Here is a 13257-nt window from a genome sequence, read left to right as displayed (position 1 = left end):
TACCCGCTCTGCGGTGGTGGACATGGAGAGCGAGTTCCTGTCTTTGGGGCTGGACATCATCGGACTGGGCGTGTTCAACTTCGACTTCGGGTCCATCAACTCGGAATCGCCCGTCATCAAGGTGGGCGGGGCGGGGGACTGGCGGAGGGGGGCTGGAGGGGGGTTGTAAATACTAGCCCAAGCTAAACCAAACCAAGGGGGCAGCGTGTCGTGGGGGCCTGGAGGCATGGGGGCTGAAAAATTCGGAAGCGTGTGCAAGTAAACCGAGACTCCGAACCTTCCACTTCGCGTCTGCTCAACTTCTGAGCCGACCCAAACCACCATCAGTAATTCACTACCTCTCTCCCTGTCACTCCCTCCCACTCCCTCTCCCTCCCTCTCCCTGTCTTCCCCCTGCCGCCGCACACACAGGCCGTGTACGGCGTGTTGAAGGAGGCGGAGCACCGCTCCACCTTCTACCTGCCCTACTGGAACCTGCCGCTGGCGGACGTGCTGGTGCCGCGGCAGGCCAAGTTCAGGTGGGCGCGCGGGGGTGGGGTTGGGATGGGGTTGTGTGTGTGTGTGTGTGTGTGTGTGTGTGTGTGTGTGTGTGGAGTAGTTCATTTTCACTTGCAACTGCGGGGACAGGGCTCGTTTTGCATAACGATAGCGCTGCATTTACTTGGCGTGCTGCTATCGACCACTTGTTGCACTGCTCTCAGCACCTTCGGCCCTTCGCAACCCCATGTCCCTGCCTCTGGTTCGGTGCTGGCGCACCCTGCTCATGACATCATCATGATATCTTCTTGGGATATCTTTGGATCCAGCCACACACGCCCCTCCCCCACCCCAGGGCTGACCTCAAGGTGATCAACGAGTGCCTGGACAACCTGATCAAACAGGCGCGGGACACGCGCGTGGCGGAGGACGCAGAGGCGCTGCAGGTGTGTGTGTGTGTGTGTGTGTGTGTGTGTGTGTGTGTGTGTGTGTGTGTGTGTGTGTGTGTGTGTGTGTGTGTGTGTGTGTGTGTGTGTGTGTGTGTGTGTGTGTGTGTGTGTATGTGTGTGTGGATGTGGCGGGCGGGGGCAGGGAGGGAGGCCGGAGGGCGATATGCACTCCACCTGTCCGTGTTGTTCAGTGCCCTCTATGGCCAGCCAATGCTGCAAAACCTCGTCGCCCACACCACGGCACGCACGCATGTCACCACACGCCCACACCTTTCCACACACACACACACGGCCTGCCCTACCTCGCAACCCCTCCCTCCCCTCCCTCCCCTCTCTCCCCCCACACCCCCACACAGAACCGCGACTACTCCAAGGTGTCCGACCCCAGCCTGCTGCGCTTCCTGGTGGACATGCGCGGCGAGGAGCCCACCAACAAGCAGCTGCGCGACGACCTCATGACCATGCTCATCGCGGGGCACGAGACCACCGCCGCCGTGCTGACGTGGGCCATGTTCTGCCTGGTGCAGGTGCGGGCGGCGGGGGGGGGGGCGCGGGGCAGGGGGGCAGGGGGGGTTGGGCTGTGTGGGTTGGGGGGTGGCGGGGCGGGGGTATTGATGGATGTAGGTGCTTTCTGCCTGAGCCTGCGGTCGCGTGTTGTCAGTGGCGAATATGCTGCAGCTGTAAGCCGCCAACGCAGCCTGCTGCTGGTGCTGGCTAGGTGCGGGCTGCGTGCGCCACCCCTCCGTCGCGCTGCGCGAGTCCGTTATGGGAACCGCCGTGCTAGGTCAGCAGCTAGGGCAGTGTCTTTTAGAATTGTAACTCCCAACCCCGTGGGCTTCCTCTGTCGCTGCTGTTCGCACCCACCCGCCCACTCACCCTCCCGCCCGCCCCCGTCGCCCCCAGTCGCCCGAGTCCGAGGCCAAGGTGTTGGAGGAGGTGGACCGCGTGTGCGGCGACCGCACCCCCAGTGAGTGCGTGACTGCGGCCAGTAGGGAGGGAGGCGGGAGGGGCTGCCTGCGCCGTCTCCGTGAACGAGTATTAAGATGGGCCTCACACCCATTCAACTGGGGGCCTTACAAGCGGGTGACAGCCAGCCACACCACACCGCCCCTCCTTCATACTCCCACGTTCCTGCTCCACTCCCCACAAGCCCCACAAGCCCCACGCAACCCACGCCCCTCTCCCTCCACCCCCTCCCACGCCACCCCTTCCCTCCCTCCACCCCCTCCCCCAGCCCTGGAAGACCTGAAGGCCATGCCCTACCTGCGCGCCTGCCTGGGCGAGTCGCTGCGCATGTACCCGCAGCCTCCCATCCTCATCCGCCGCGCGCTGGCCGAGGACACGCTGCCGGCGGGCCTGCGCGGCGACCCCGCCGGCTACCCCATCGGCAAGGGCGCCGACCTGTTCATCAGCGTGTGGAACCTGCACAGGTGTGTGTTCGTGTGTCGGCTGTGGGGAGGTGTGCGGGGTGGAGGAGGTGGGGGTCTTGCGCTCCAAGCGCAATGAAACCAAGACCGGGGAAGGGGGGTGCGGCGTATGTGTGAACAGGGGAACCGCCAAGCACACGGCACCGCAATTACCGGCCGCCACCTCTCCCGCCCCCCCTCTCCTCTTCCTCCGCTGCAGGTCTCCCTACCTGTGGAAGGACCCCGACACCTTCCGCCCGGAGCGCTTCTTCGAGCCCAACTCCAACCCCGACTTCGGGGGCAAGTGGGCGGGTGAGTGATGGGCGTTGTGTGTGTGTGTGTGTGTGTGTGTGTGTGTGTGTGTGTGTGTGTGTGTGTGTGTGTGTGTGTTTGGGGACTTGAAAACATGAGTGTTCACGAACATTGAGAGCCCTCGATGCTTGCGCACATGACACGCCCTCGACTTACACATACACACACACACACACACACACACACACACACACACACACACACACACACACACACACACACACACACACACACACACACACACACACACACTACACACACACACACACTCGCATTCTCTCTCTCAACCCCACCCGCAGGCTACCGGCCCGACGCGGTGACGGGCGGCGCGGCGCTGTACCCGAACGAGGTCGCCTCCGACTTCGCCTTCATCCCCTTTGGCGGCGGCGCGCGCAAGTGCGTGGGCGACCAGTTCGCCATGTTCGAGGCCACGGTGGCGGCGGCCATGCTGCTGCGCCGCTTCACGTTCCGGCTGGCGGTGCCGGCGGAGAAGGTGAGGGGAGGGGGAGGAGGGGCAAGGGGTTGGGGGTTGCAAAGATGTTTGAATGGTTGGGGGTGGGATGGGAGGGCCTGGTGTAGGGGGTTGTGGGGAGTTTGTGTGTGGTTTGCGTGGCGTCTGTGCGTGCGCGATGTAACCGCCAACTGGGGCCGCGGCACACGCTTGTGACACACTGCGGCGTGCCTCTCTACCGCCCTTCCTCCCTCCCGCAGGTGGGTATGGCCACGGGTGCCACCATCCACACCGCCAACGGCCTCTCCATGCGGGTGACGCGCCGCACACCCAGCGGCGGCAGCGGCAGCGGCGCCCCCGGGGCCGCCGCCAAGGTGCCCGCGACCGTGTAGGCGGCAGCAGCGCGGCAGCGCGGCAGCAGCGTCGGACGTGTGGGCTTGGCGTGGACACGGCTTGGTGCGGGAACGTGTCTGCGGCTGCTGCGGTGGTGATGGGTGTTTGGAAGACGCAACGGAGGGGGTTTAGCAGCATGCGTGCTGGGTGTGCAGGAGGTTGAGCGTCTTGCGGGGAGAGGCGGTGATCCCCAACTTGGGATGGCAGGCTTGCGGAGGTGCGGGGGCGTTGTGTCATACGCACACCTTCCGTGCCGCCAGTTGTGGGCTAAGTTATGTCTTGAAGCCTGGGAAAGACACTTGAATGGAATGTTTGCGACGTTGCGACACACAGAGACCATAATCTATGGTAAGTTTACACGCGTGGTCACATGCCTGACTACATGGGGACTTTTGATACACTGCCGGGCCCCAATCAATATGCAGTTTTGAGTTATATTTACTTGGGCGTGTTACGAACATCGGATGGTGAAATCATGGGTGAAGCGTGCCCCTGCGACACTTGCGGCGGACTCTCTTGCATGCGTGTGTGCGCCGTGAAGTGACACCGGCGTTGAGCTTGCGAGCTTTGACTGATAAGCATATTTGGCTGATACGGGCATGCATCCGGGCCCGGAGCAAGACACTTCTTGGGCTGATAGTCTCCGACTTGCAAGCCAATGTCACTGAAATGCTGAAATGCGAATGTGAATGCACCGTGTGTCAGCTGAGCCGCAGTGCCACACAGTGTCCTACTCGATGGGGGGGGCCAGCTGAACAGGCTTGGCACGACAGCACAAAACAGTCAACACCACACTCAGTCACTCTCATCCAGCCACCTTGGCTACTGGCTAGGGCCTCGGGGTCAGGGCATCTCAGCTGTCATGGACGCATCCCTGCACCTGGCCTTGGGGGCGCGCATACTCTGCCAAGTTCCAAGCAGGGCGCACGCCACGCTTCCCCACCCCCCTCCGGCTTACACCCTCCTCCCGTGCGCGAATCCCGCCGTCGCACTCCACCCCCCATCGCCTGTCCCGTTTGCTCTCGGCACTCGCACGCCAAACGCAGGCGCTCAGTCACAACCCGTATCGCTCACACGCTCTCTGTGATCGCACACTCTTCACTCATACCTGCCAACAGGCCCACACCAAACACACGCCTCACACACGCCTTTCACAGATGCAACACACAAGCCTCTCACAACACGCCCCTCACACACGCTCACCCCCCTGCACACTCCGCACGCTCCCGGCCTCCTCAATCACTCGAGCACCACATCACACACCAGGTCGCCCGGGAACACCGACACGGCCGGGTAGGCTTCGGCCGCCCCCCGCCACGGCGCGCCGCCCGCCTCCTGGCCGTTCACGAAGAAGGTAACCCGCCCCGCGTCGAAGTCCAGCTGGCAGCTGATGGTGTCGCCCTCGCCGTAGCTGGCCCGACTCATGGCTTTGGCAGGGTAGATGAAGCCTGCGGGGAGGGGAGAGGAAGGGGGGAAAGCGCACAGGAGGGGAAGGCAGGTTGTGGAAGGAAGATGAAGGTTGCTGGGCATGTACCGTAAGTCCGCAAACATTTTGCTGGTGACACTCGTTTCGCAGATACGGCACGGCACTCCTGCATTGCCGAGCCGCGCGTGCACAGACCCCAGGTCCCAGGGCTCCAGGGCCTCGGCGGAGTCTGTAACGCGGGCATAGCAGCCACAGCCTTCCCTTTGTACCGTAGCCTTGTAAGCCTTCCCTCCGATTGCACGTGTAAGATCCAGCTGTTCCCCTTGCGCGAGACCGCATGTCCAGGCCGCCGCACCTGCCCCGCCGTACGACACGTATCCTGCCCGCAGGTAGTCGGGCGTCATGTACTCCTGGCGCGGGGTCTCCATGAACCCCACAGCCGTACGCACGCCCTTCTTGGGCATGGTCACCTGCGTGAGCGTGCGTGCGTCCGTGCGTGTATTGCTTTCAGGGAAACAGCATACGTGCGTGCGTGTTCACGCGTGCATGCGTTTCATTTACGTGTACGAGTGTCATAAAATTGTCGTGATTTAAGTATGCGGCAGCTTGAACGGGGCGTAGGGAAGGCAGGGGCATCTAGTCCAGCAGCCCGTTGCGGCTTGGCGGCAAGCAGCAACACGCTCCTGCCCTGGCCTGGTTCCCAAGAGCCGCCCAGTGCAGTCGCTGAAGGATGCGCTCCAGCACAAACACAATGACTATAATCCCAGTTTGGAAGGGTTTTGGCGCGCATGGAAGCCCCGGAGGCGCGGCCGGTGGCCGTGGCGGTCACGACCGCTGACGCACCTCAAACACACACGTCCCCGGTCCCCGCACCGGCCCTTCCGTGGCGATAGTGCATGGTCCGGGCAAGGAGCTGTTAATTCGTATCTGTGCAGATTTCCCACGGCTTGTCAGGCTAACGCCAGCGGAGTTAGCGCGGTTGGCGAACTTGAGCATTCTTCAGGTGGTCCAGGCAAGCGGCTTGAAACTATGTGTACGTGTTTAATGGTTTAACATGCACCTATTATACTGTACATTGCATCATAGGTTAATAATGATGGAGATGGAACTCGACCAAAATCCAGAACCTGGCGCCGGCGCTATAGCGCAAGCTCTTTGCAGACAATCATACGTTACATTTATATCAAAAATACAGAAATTCAGACTACGCGAAAACCCCGAAGGCAATACGTGCGCAAACGAGTTGGACTGAGCACCGCGCTAGTTTACCCGTACGCGACCATTACGCGCGTATCACTGTATGCGGGCACCTCGCAATTAGCTTGACAGGCAAGCGGGCGCTCGTCGGGGACGCATGGCGAGCGACCCCGCCTACAGCTGGCCGACCAGGCCCCTGGCGCCGCCCACGTCCACCATGGACGCGGATGGCATCATCCTGCAGGTGCACACGGGGACCTCACACACAGTGGGGTTGCAGCACAGGCTCTTGAGGCGTCCAGCAGGGTCTGGGGCTGGGCTCAGTCGTGGGGCGGGCGTGTACCCACTTCCAGGACAATCAAGGGCTAGGCTGATTGCGCGCTGAGCTCATCCCCCACCGCTCCTTCCCTCCGCCCCGCCCAGCCCCAGCCAAAGGACAAGCCGGCCATGATCTCCGCGCACATGGCGGGTCTGCGCACCGACGACGAGTTCTTCACCTTCCTCAGGGAAAACAAGTCCAACACGGTGCGGAGCTGGCGGCTGGGTTGGGGGGCCTGGGAGCAGGTATACAGCAGCCTATGTTCGTGGAGGGAGGCAGCGTCCATGCACTTTGTGTGGTAGGCACTACTGATTCATGCCACGGCGCCAACACCACTAGCCCCGCCCTTTGCCACCTTAACCACAGGCCGTGGTCCAATTCGGTGCATCATGGTGAGGCCGCTTGCTGCCGTTTGGGAGGGGTCCAGGGCCACTAAGCCACGGCTCGGAGCAACACTGCCATGGGCGCACGAAATCGCAACCCGCACTCAACTCCCTGTCTCACAGGTGCACGAAATGCGCTGAGTTCTTCCCCACGTGGTACAAGCTTAGCAAGAAGGTCAGCGCTCAGCGTTTGCAGTTCCTCGTACTTCAGTGTGCAGCACCTGGGTTGGGAGTCTGGAGGGCGGGTTCAACCCGAGACCCGCCTTTGATGCGCATGGCACCGTGACGTGCCAGTATTGCCAGTACCATATCGTATCGAGGCACCGTACCTCGCCGGCGCCATCGTGTACGGCGTGCGCCACCAGCACCCACCCAGCTACCCAGGTACAGCACTAGCTTCACTACCCGACCGCTCCTGCCTGGCCCCCGCAGCACACCCAGGTCAAGTACGCGGTGGCGCAGGTCGACACGCTGAAGCACGCCATCCGGGTGAGCAGGGGGGTTTAGCACCCATGTGCATTGCACGCACGGCTCCATTCCGTCTCCCCTCCATCCTCCACTTGCCCCTTCCTCCCCCCCCCCCTTCCCAGGGTGTCAAGTACAGTCCCTCCTTCCACTTCTACCGGGGCGGGCGGCTGGTGGACCGAGTGCTGGGCAAGGAGCCGCAGCGCCTGGACGACCACCTGTGGATGCACCAGGACTGACGGCCGGCACACGCGGTCCCAGCTTTTGGGGTGTGTGTGTGTGAGGAGAGAGGGAGATGAGGAAGGATCCGCAATATGATACCGGTACTACGTGTTGAGGCACCACCTAGTTTGTGTACCGCTTATGGCGTTTACCCGGGCAGGCATAATCAGGCAGACACTCCCTGTATGTGTGTGTGTGTGTGTGTGTGTGTGTGTGTGTGTCGGTGTCGCTGCTCTGGACTCAGAAGTGATTGGCCCTCCCCTGGTTGGCCACGGTGGGCGATGACGAGGGCCCCAGGAGGTAGACAGTGCATGAAAGGCGCCGTCAGTGTAGATTACAATTCGCATGCCAGTGTCCGTCATTTGGTCACACCCTCTTGCGTCATGCCACCGAGTGGAAGTGTGCCCTGCTGCAGAGCAATGACGCTGCCGTGTACCGTATGCAGTCACCCAGCCACGTTCGCATGATTGTTACGTGCCAAGCGTGGTCCCGGTCATGCTGCTTGGTGTGTGTACGGTGTCATGTGTTACATGCACAGCGCTGGCGCTACCGCGCTGTCTTGCCGAGCTTGGACGGCTGCTGCTGCTGCTGCAGGCTGCGCAGCAGTAGCTCCGGAGGCATGACGTCGCCGGGCATCATCGCGGGCCCGGCCGCCGCCGCCATCTGGCCCTGGGTCACGGGCGGCAGCGGCCGCTTGGCGCCCGCCGCCTGACCCGGAGGCGCCTTGAGCACGCTGCAGAGGGCAGAGCACATCATGGGCGACGACTTAGACGAGCCCTAGTCGTTGGACTAAGGACGGTCTGTGTCGTGATGATGCTTTAGCGGTGCTGCTGGTGCGGATGCGAAGCGGTGCGGGGGCGCTGGTAAGGCCAAGGGCACTGCTGCCACCGCGGGCTGCCGCACCTGGGCGGCACGAACTTGGCCCCGGGCTTGGTCTGCTGCAGCGCCGTGTAGGGCACGAGGCGCATGCGGTTCTTGGCCTGCTCCACAACCCTAGGGAGGGATACGTGTGTAAGCGAGTTGGAAGATTGGAGGAGACGCACGAGTTGGAGTGGAGCGGTGTGGCGTGGAGGGATTGTGTGAAGCGCGTGCGAGGTACTCAAGCCAGGACCGGCGCGGTGCGCCGTGTTATCCCCTTTCTCCACAGCAGCCCTGCAGCACCCATTCCGCCCCAGCGTCCCACACGCCTGCCCCACCAGCCTGCCCCCACCTGGGATTAATCGCCGCCAGCGGGTTCTTGGCCATGAGCGGCTCATACTTGATTAGGCCCTGGCTGAAGATGCTGACCTGGCTGCTGGTGGGCCCACCGGCCCCCGCGCCGTGCAGCGGGAAGCCATGATGCGGGTGGGGATGCTGCGGCGGCGGCAGCACACCAGCCGCCCCTGCCCCTGACGCCGCAGCTGCCGTCTTCGCCCCCGCAGGCTGTGGTTGCGTGGGCGGCTGCGAGCCCAGCGCCTGTGTGGGCTGCTGCGACGCGCCCAGCTCAGCATCCTGTGTGGCGGGTACCATGTCCAAATCGACGTCGCCGTGTGCAACAGGGTCTGCGGCCGCGGCTGCCGCGGCGACCGCTGCTGCTCCGCCGCGCTGCCGCCCGGGCGCGGCCCTTGGCGGCGGCATTGCGGCTGGTGCCTCCCGCTCCTGCGCCGCACGCCCAGCTGCATTTGAGCCGGAGGGTCCGGCCGCAGACCCACCAGCCGCCGCCGCCACCTGCTGGGGCTCCGCGGCTGCCTGCTCCTGCGCTGCGCTCCTTGCGTTCTTGGCGTTCTTAGCCGCCTTGCTGCGAGGCTTCGGGGCCGCCGCCGGTACAGCCTCCGCCTCCGCTGCGCCGCCGCCAGCATCCTCATCGTCTGCTACCGGCGCCAACGTCGGCGATGGCCCAGCCGCCGCTGCTGCCCCATCCCTATCGGCTACCACCTCTGCCGCACCCTGCTTCTTGCCCCTGCCCTTGTTGGCCTTCAGCTCGTAGCCTGGCGTCTCGGCGGCGGCGGTCTCGACGTCCGAGTCGTCTGCCAGAGCGGCCGCCATGGCTTTGGCCTTGGCCTGACCCGACTGCGCCGCCCGCCGCCGGCTGCCGCCACGCCCGCCCTGCTCCGGTGCACCCACAGCCGCAGATGGAAGCTGCGCACAGATGGGAACAACAGGGCGCGTAGCTCAGCAAAAAGCAGCCAGGCAGCACAGGGTCATATGCAGCCCATAAGGCACTCGCGGTGGAAGCGCCCTGACCATGGACCCACCTCCGCCGGCTGCTCGTTCTCCCGCTCCTCCATGATGTCGTCTTCAGGCACGGGCGCAGCCGCGGCCGCCTTGGCGGCTGCAGCAGGGCCTGCCGCTGCTGCATCCGAGCCCTTGGCAGCTTTTCGAGCACGGCCTCTGCCTGCCGGTCGCTCCTCCCCAGCCGCCGCTGGCTCGTGCGCCCGCTTGCCGGCTGCCTGGGGTTTGGCTTTGTCTGCCGCGTCCGCACCCTTGCCACTGGGCCCTGCCTGACTGCCGCTGGCGCCGCCTGCCGCCCTGCTGCCGCTGGGCCCTGGCCTGTCTCCAGCCGACGCCCCAGCATCTGCGTTGGCTGGTGCCGCCGGCGCCTGTACGGCGACGCCTGCTGCTTGCAGCTGCTGTTGCGACCTGTGTGAGTACCGGCAGCGCACGTTGACCCCATTCACACACAGCACATGTCCACCAGCTGGAAACAGCGGATTGACATGGTCACATGGGCCCACAACCGAGCCAAGGGCCCACTGCAGCACACGGCGCCACTCACATGGTCAGGATGAGGCCCGCAGACGGCCCCCGGTCCTCCTCGTCCTCCTCCTCGTCGTCGTCCAGCAGGCCAGCTATGCCCGGCCTTGGCCCCTTGCCCAAGAGCGTGCCGACCAGCTTGTCCACCGCGGCTTCAGCGGTCCGGACCTGCACACAGCCACATAGCGCAGGAGGGACAGGACCATGAGATTTAGCTGATAGTTACACACGCAAGCTTGCCCACATTTCAACGTGGCAAGTGTTTGTGTTAGGTCACGCACCTGGTGCGCGGGTAGCTCGGTCGGGCTGCGCGGAACTGCTGCCGCCGCCGCCACCTCCCGCTCCAGCTGCCGCACCCGCCCCTCCAACCGCGCCACCTCCGCCGCGTGCGAGCGCTGCAGCTGCCGCAGCCGATCGTCCCGTTGCGACAGCGAGCTGTGCAGCTCCTGCAGCTGAGCCTGCAGCTGCGACTGCGAGCCGCCGACTTGTGCCACCTGCATACCACCACAGTGCCAGGCAGGCACACACATCGTCCATTTTTATAAAACATGCCTTTCCCTGCACACGCCGTCCGTCATGAGCTGGCAGCCATGTTTGTCGTACATTGTGCGCCTCCCGAGCAGCCCACCCCACAACCCACAAAAAGCCGCGCCGCGCAAGCCGCACCGCACCTGCTGCCGCAGCCGCGCCTCCTGCTCCTGGCTGAGCCGGTCCTGCTCCTCCAGCCGCCGCTGCAGCGCCTCCACTTGGCGGGCATGCGCCGACGCCGCGTCCGCCAGCTCGCTCTCCTTGAGCGCCAGCTTGCGCCGCTCCTGCTCCAGCTGTGCCTGCAGTGCCCCCACCGTGGCGTCCTTGCTGCTGACCTGCTGGCCCATCTGCTGCCGGCTGCGCTCCAGGGCCGCCTCAAGCTCAGTCGCCTGCTGCGCCCGCGCGGTGGCCTGTAGGTTGCGAGCATTCGTGTTTACATGTGCGGAGACACTGAGCACATATTGAGTCGAGGTAAGGCCCGACATACTAACAAGTAGCTGTGTTCTGCCCACCGCACCTTCTTCTCCGACGCGTTGAGCTTCTCCTGCAGCACCGCCACCTCGCCCGACAGCTCCGTCACCTGCAAGCACAGCGACGGTAGCACAGGAGCACCCCCGCGTGACCGCCGCCCACATGACACTGGGCCGGCAGATCGATCGACTCAGCTAGCCGCACTGGGCTGCAACCCCACGCCCTCCCCGCTTCAAGCACGCTTTCGGTTCCTTCCTCACGCACCTGGCGCCGCAGCTGCGTGACGGCCGCGCTGTGGCTGTCCTCATGCTGCCGCAACTGCTCCCGGTACTGCTGCGCCTCCAGCTCCAGCCGCTCCCGCTGCGCCGTCTCGCGCTCCAGCTTAGCCTGCTGGCGCCGCAGCTCCTCGCTCGCGTCCCGCCTGCAGGTTTGCACCATGGCCAACCCCTCACTGTGAAGCCCTTCTTTACGGGTGCATGGCGCTAGTGAACCCGCACAAGGCTCATCGATACACGTCCGCCCACTGCAACGCCCCAGTGCCGCACGCGCTCTTACACCATACCTGGCCTCCGCCAGCCGCTCCTTGAGCTGGTCGATGCAGTGGCGCAGCTCCCCGATGAGCGCCTCGTCCGCCTCCTTGAGCCGCTGCGACTCCTGCACCAGCTGCTCATCCCGCGCCGCCGTGCCCAGCAAGTGCCGCGTCAGCCGCTGCTCCGCCGCCTCCAGCTCCGTCGTGCGCAGCGCCAGTTGACTGTGCAGCTTGCCCACCTGCGTCTCCGCCGCCTCGCGCTGGCCCTGCTCGTCCACCAGGTCCGCCCGCAGCTGGCTGCAGTCCGCCCGCAGCGTGGCGCAGGTGGACAGGTGCGCCCGCACCTGCTCCTGCTCCGCCGACAGCTGCTGCGACAGCTCCGCGGTGCGCCCGCGCTCCGCCTCCAGCGCCGCGCGCTCGCCCGCCAGCTGCTGCGTGAGCAGCTCCACCAGCTCGCGCGACTCCGCCAGCTGGCTGTGCAGTTGCTGCGTCTCCGCGCTGCTGCTGGCCAGCTTGCCCTGTTGGGGAAGAATGTTTTGGGCAACGGGTGGGGTAGCGGGTCACGCCGTCGCAGAGAGGCGAGCCCATGCACAACGGTCGTAACCCGACTCGGCTCGTGACCCAGCCCGGCCCCCCAAGCTTACCTTCTGTGCCACGGTCTCACGGTGCTTGCCCTGCACCATGGCCGCCAGGGCCTCCACCTGGGCTCGCAGCGTCTGCTTGTCCAGCAGCAGCTGCTCGCGTTCCTCGATCAACCCCTTGACGACGCCCGTGTTAACCTCCAGGTTGCTCTGCACCATCTGGACCGTCTCCTCCGCGCTGGCCAGTCTCATCTTGTACAGCACGGCCTTCTTGCGCCATGCCAGGTTCTCCTGCTTGACCTTGCTGCTCTCCTCACGGGCGGCCGCTAGCTCCAAGTCCTTAACAGCGAAGGCCTGTCAGCCGCAGGCATCTCCAGCATCAGCTCTGGGATTCCCGCAGCGGTGCAACTAGGACTCAACCCGACACAACAGACATGCTACCTTTTCATGCTTGTCCAGCTGTGCCTCGCCCGCCTGCGATGCGGCGCGCTGCACAGCCTGCAGCTGTGCCTCATAACCGCTGAATAAAAGCTGCTCATAGTCGCAAGGGACAATGATATAGTCTGTGCTAGTGTTCACCATTTGATATTTGAGTGCTTAATGGCTATGGTCAGGGCATTCTGGAAGCAGTCGACTGAAGCGGACGCCCTCGACGAAAGCGCAGGGCTGACCGTGGTGTTCACTGCTATTTCATTATTTTGGTATCCTCATCGTCATCGCTGGGGTCTCGGTGAAAATAAAACAGCGGGAATTGAGTGAAGACACCTATGACAGCTCGAGTCAAAGACCAGCAACGTTATCAAGCTCAGAGGAATGAAGTCATAAATGAAAGACGCGGTAATTCAGTCTACTGGTAGCGCATCCATACGTTGCTGCGAGTTGTGGGCCGGTCAAGTTCTACGCGATGGGCGTGCC

At 64.0% G+C, this 13257-nt stretch overlaps 4 protein-coding genes across 5 annotated transcripts; 2 read left to right on the top strand and 2 right to left on the bottom strand.

Moving 5' to 3' along the window:
* CHLRE_01g027550v5 (uncharacterized protein) lies at positions 1-4224 on the top strand. Its single transcript, XM_043058584.1, has 9 exons — positions 1-121; positions 412-518; positions 833-923; positions 1283-1453; positions 1830-1893; positions 2161-2356; positions 2553-2644; positions 2944-3137; positions 3356-4224. The coding sequence occupies exons 1-9, from the start codon at positions 23-25 to the stop codon at positions 3485-3487; spliced, it is 1146 nt and encodes a 381-aa protein (XP_042928498.1). The 5' UTR covers positions 1-22; the 3' UTR covers positions 3488-4224.
* Positions 4225-4236: 12 nt separating this feature from the next.
* Positions 4237-5968, bottom strand: CHLRE_01g027500v5 (uncharacterized protein). The gene is made up of 3 exons (XM_001689509.3): positions 5758-5968; positions 5270-5384; positions 4237-4936 (listed from the first exon to the last, which is right to left on the bottom strand). The coding sequence occupies exons 1-3, from the start codon at positions 5908-5910 to the stop codon at positions 4728-4730; spliced, it is 477 nt and encodes a 158-aa protein (XP_001689561.2). The 5' UTR covers positions 5911-5968; the 3' UTR covers positions 4237-4727.
* Positions 5969-6098: 130 nt separating this feature from the next.
* CHLRE_01g027450v5 (uncharacterized protein) lies at positions 6099-8284 on the top strand. Its single transcript, XM_043058583.1, has 6 exons — positions 6099-6355; positions 6535-6636; positions 6797-6822; positions 6937-6988; positions 7246-7302; positions 7404-8284. Exons 1-6 carry the CDS (start codon positions 6269-6271, stop codon positions 7515-7517), a joined length of 438 nt encoding a protein of 145 aa, XP_042928495.1. The 5' UTR covers positions 6099-6268; the 3' UTR covers positions 7518-8284.
* Positions 7807-13188, bottom strand: CHLRE_01g027400v5 (uncharacterized protein). Of its 2 annotated transcripts, XM_043058581.1 has the most exons (12): positions 12784-13188; positions 12406-12696; positions 11795-12279; positions 11497-11653; positions 11279-11341; positions 10905-11171; positions 10515-10727; positions 10256-10401; positions 9735-10119; positions 8711-9618; positions 8404-8493; positions 7807-8233 (listed from the first exon to the last, which is right to left on the bottom strand). In XM_043058581.1, exons 1-12 carry the CDS (start codon positions 12922-12924, stop codon positions 8047-8049), a joined length of 3333 nt encoding a protein of 1110 aa, XP_042928497.1. In that variant the 5' UTR covers positions 12925-13188; the 3' UTR covers positions 7807-8046. The 2 variants fall into 2 exon arrangements, with proteins under 2 accessions (XP_042928497.1, XP_042928496.1); XM_043058582.1 differs by lacking the exon at positions 7807-8233 and having other exon boundaries at positions 8287-8493.
* Between the last annotated feature and the right edge of the window lie 69 nt (positions 13189-13257).

Source organism: Chlamydomonas reinhardtii, chromosome 1, assembly GCF_000002595.2.
Source record: "Chlamydomonas reinhardtii strain CC-503 cw92 mt+ chromosome 1, whole genome shotgun sequence".
In the NCBI taxonomy this organism is placed as follows: domain Eukaryota; kingdom Viridiplantae; phylum Chlorophyta; class Chlorophyceae; order Chlamydomonadales; family Chlamydomonadaceae; genus Chlamydomonas; species Chlamydomonas reinhardtii.
Note: the sequence above shows the minus strand (reverse complement) of the source record. Positions and strands in the feature narration are given on the sequence as shown.

What these genes read in the sequence shown, in the direction of transcription:
- CHLRE_01g027550v5 (XM_043058584.1), top strand. Translation starts at nt 23, where the DNA reads ATGGAGAGCGAGTTCCTGTCTTTGGGGCTGGACATCATCGGACTGGGC. An exon ending in CCATGTTCTGCCTGGTGCAG is followed by an intron (nt 1,454 to 1,829) that starts GTGCGGGCGGCG and finishes CGTCGCCCCCAG; the next exon opens with TCGCCCGAGTCCGAGGCCAA. An exon ending in AGCGTGTGGAACCTGCACAG is followed by an intron (nt 2,357 to 2,552) that starts GTGTGTGTTCGT and finishes CCTCCGCTGCAG; the next exon opens with GTCTCCCTACCTGTGGAAGG.
- CHLRE_01g027500v5 (XM_001689509.3), bottom strand. Translation starts at nt 5,910, where the DNA reads ATGCTCAAGTTCGCCAACCGCGCTAACTCCGCTGGCGTTAGCCTGACA. An exon ending in CGGGGACGTGTGTGTTTGAG is followed by an intron (nt 5,385 to 5,757) that starts GTGCGTCAGCGG and finishes ACGCTCACGCAG; the next exon opens with GTGACCATGCCCAAGAAGGG. An exon ending in CGTGTCGTACGGCGGGGCAG is followed by an intron (nt 4,937 to 5,269) that starts GTGCGGCGGCCT and finishes CCCTCCCCGCAG; the next exon opens with GCTTCATCTACCCTGCCAAA.
- CHLRE_01g027450v5 (XM_043058583.1), top strand. Translation starts at nt 6,269, where the DNA reads ATGGCGAGCGACCCCGCCTACAGCTGGCCGACCAGGCCCCTGGCGCCG. An exon ending in CGGATGGCATCATCCTGCAG is followed by an intron (nt 6,356 to 6,534) that starts GTGCACACGGGG and finishes CGCCCCGCCCAG; the next exon opens with CCCCAGCCAAAGGACAAGCC. An exon ending in GGTACAAGCTTAGCAAGAAG is followed by an intron (nt 6,989 to 7,245) that starts GTCAGCGCTCAG and finishes TGGCCCCCGCAG; the next exon opens with CACACCCAGGTCAAGTACGC.
- CHLRE_01g027400v5 (XM_043058581.1), bottom strand. Translation starts at nt 12,924, where the DNA reads ATGGTGAACACTAGCACAGACTATATCATTGTCCCTTGCGACTATGAG. An exon ending in CCGAGCTACCCGCGCACCAG is followed by an intron (nt 10,402 to 10,514) that starts GTGCGTGACCTA and finishes GGCTGTGTGCAG; the next exon opens with GTCCGGACCGCTGAAGCCGC. An exon ending in AGAACGAGCAGCCGGCGGAG is followed by an intron (nt 9,619 to 9,734) that starts GTGGGTCCATGG and finishes ATCTGTGCGCAG; the next exon opens with CTTCCATCTGCGGCTGTGGG.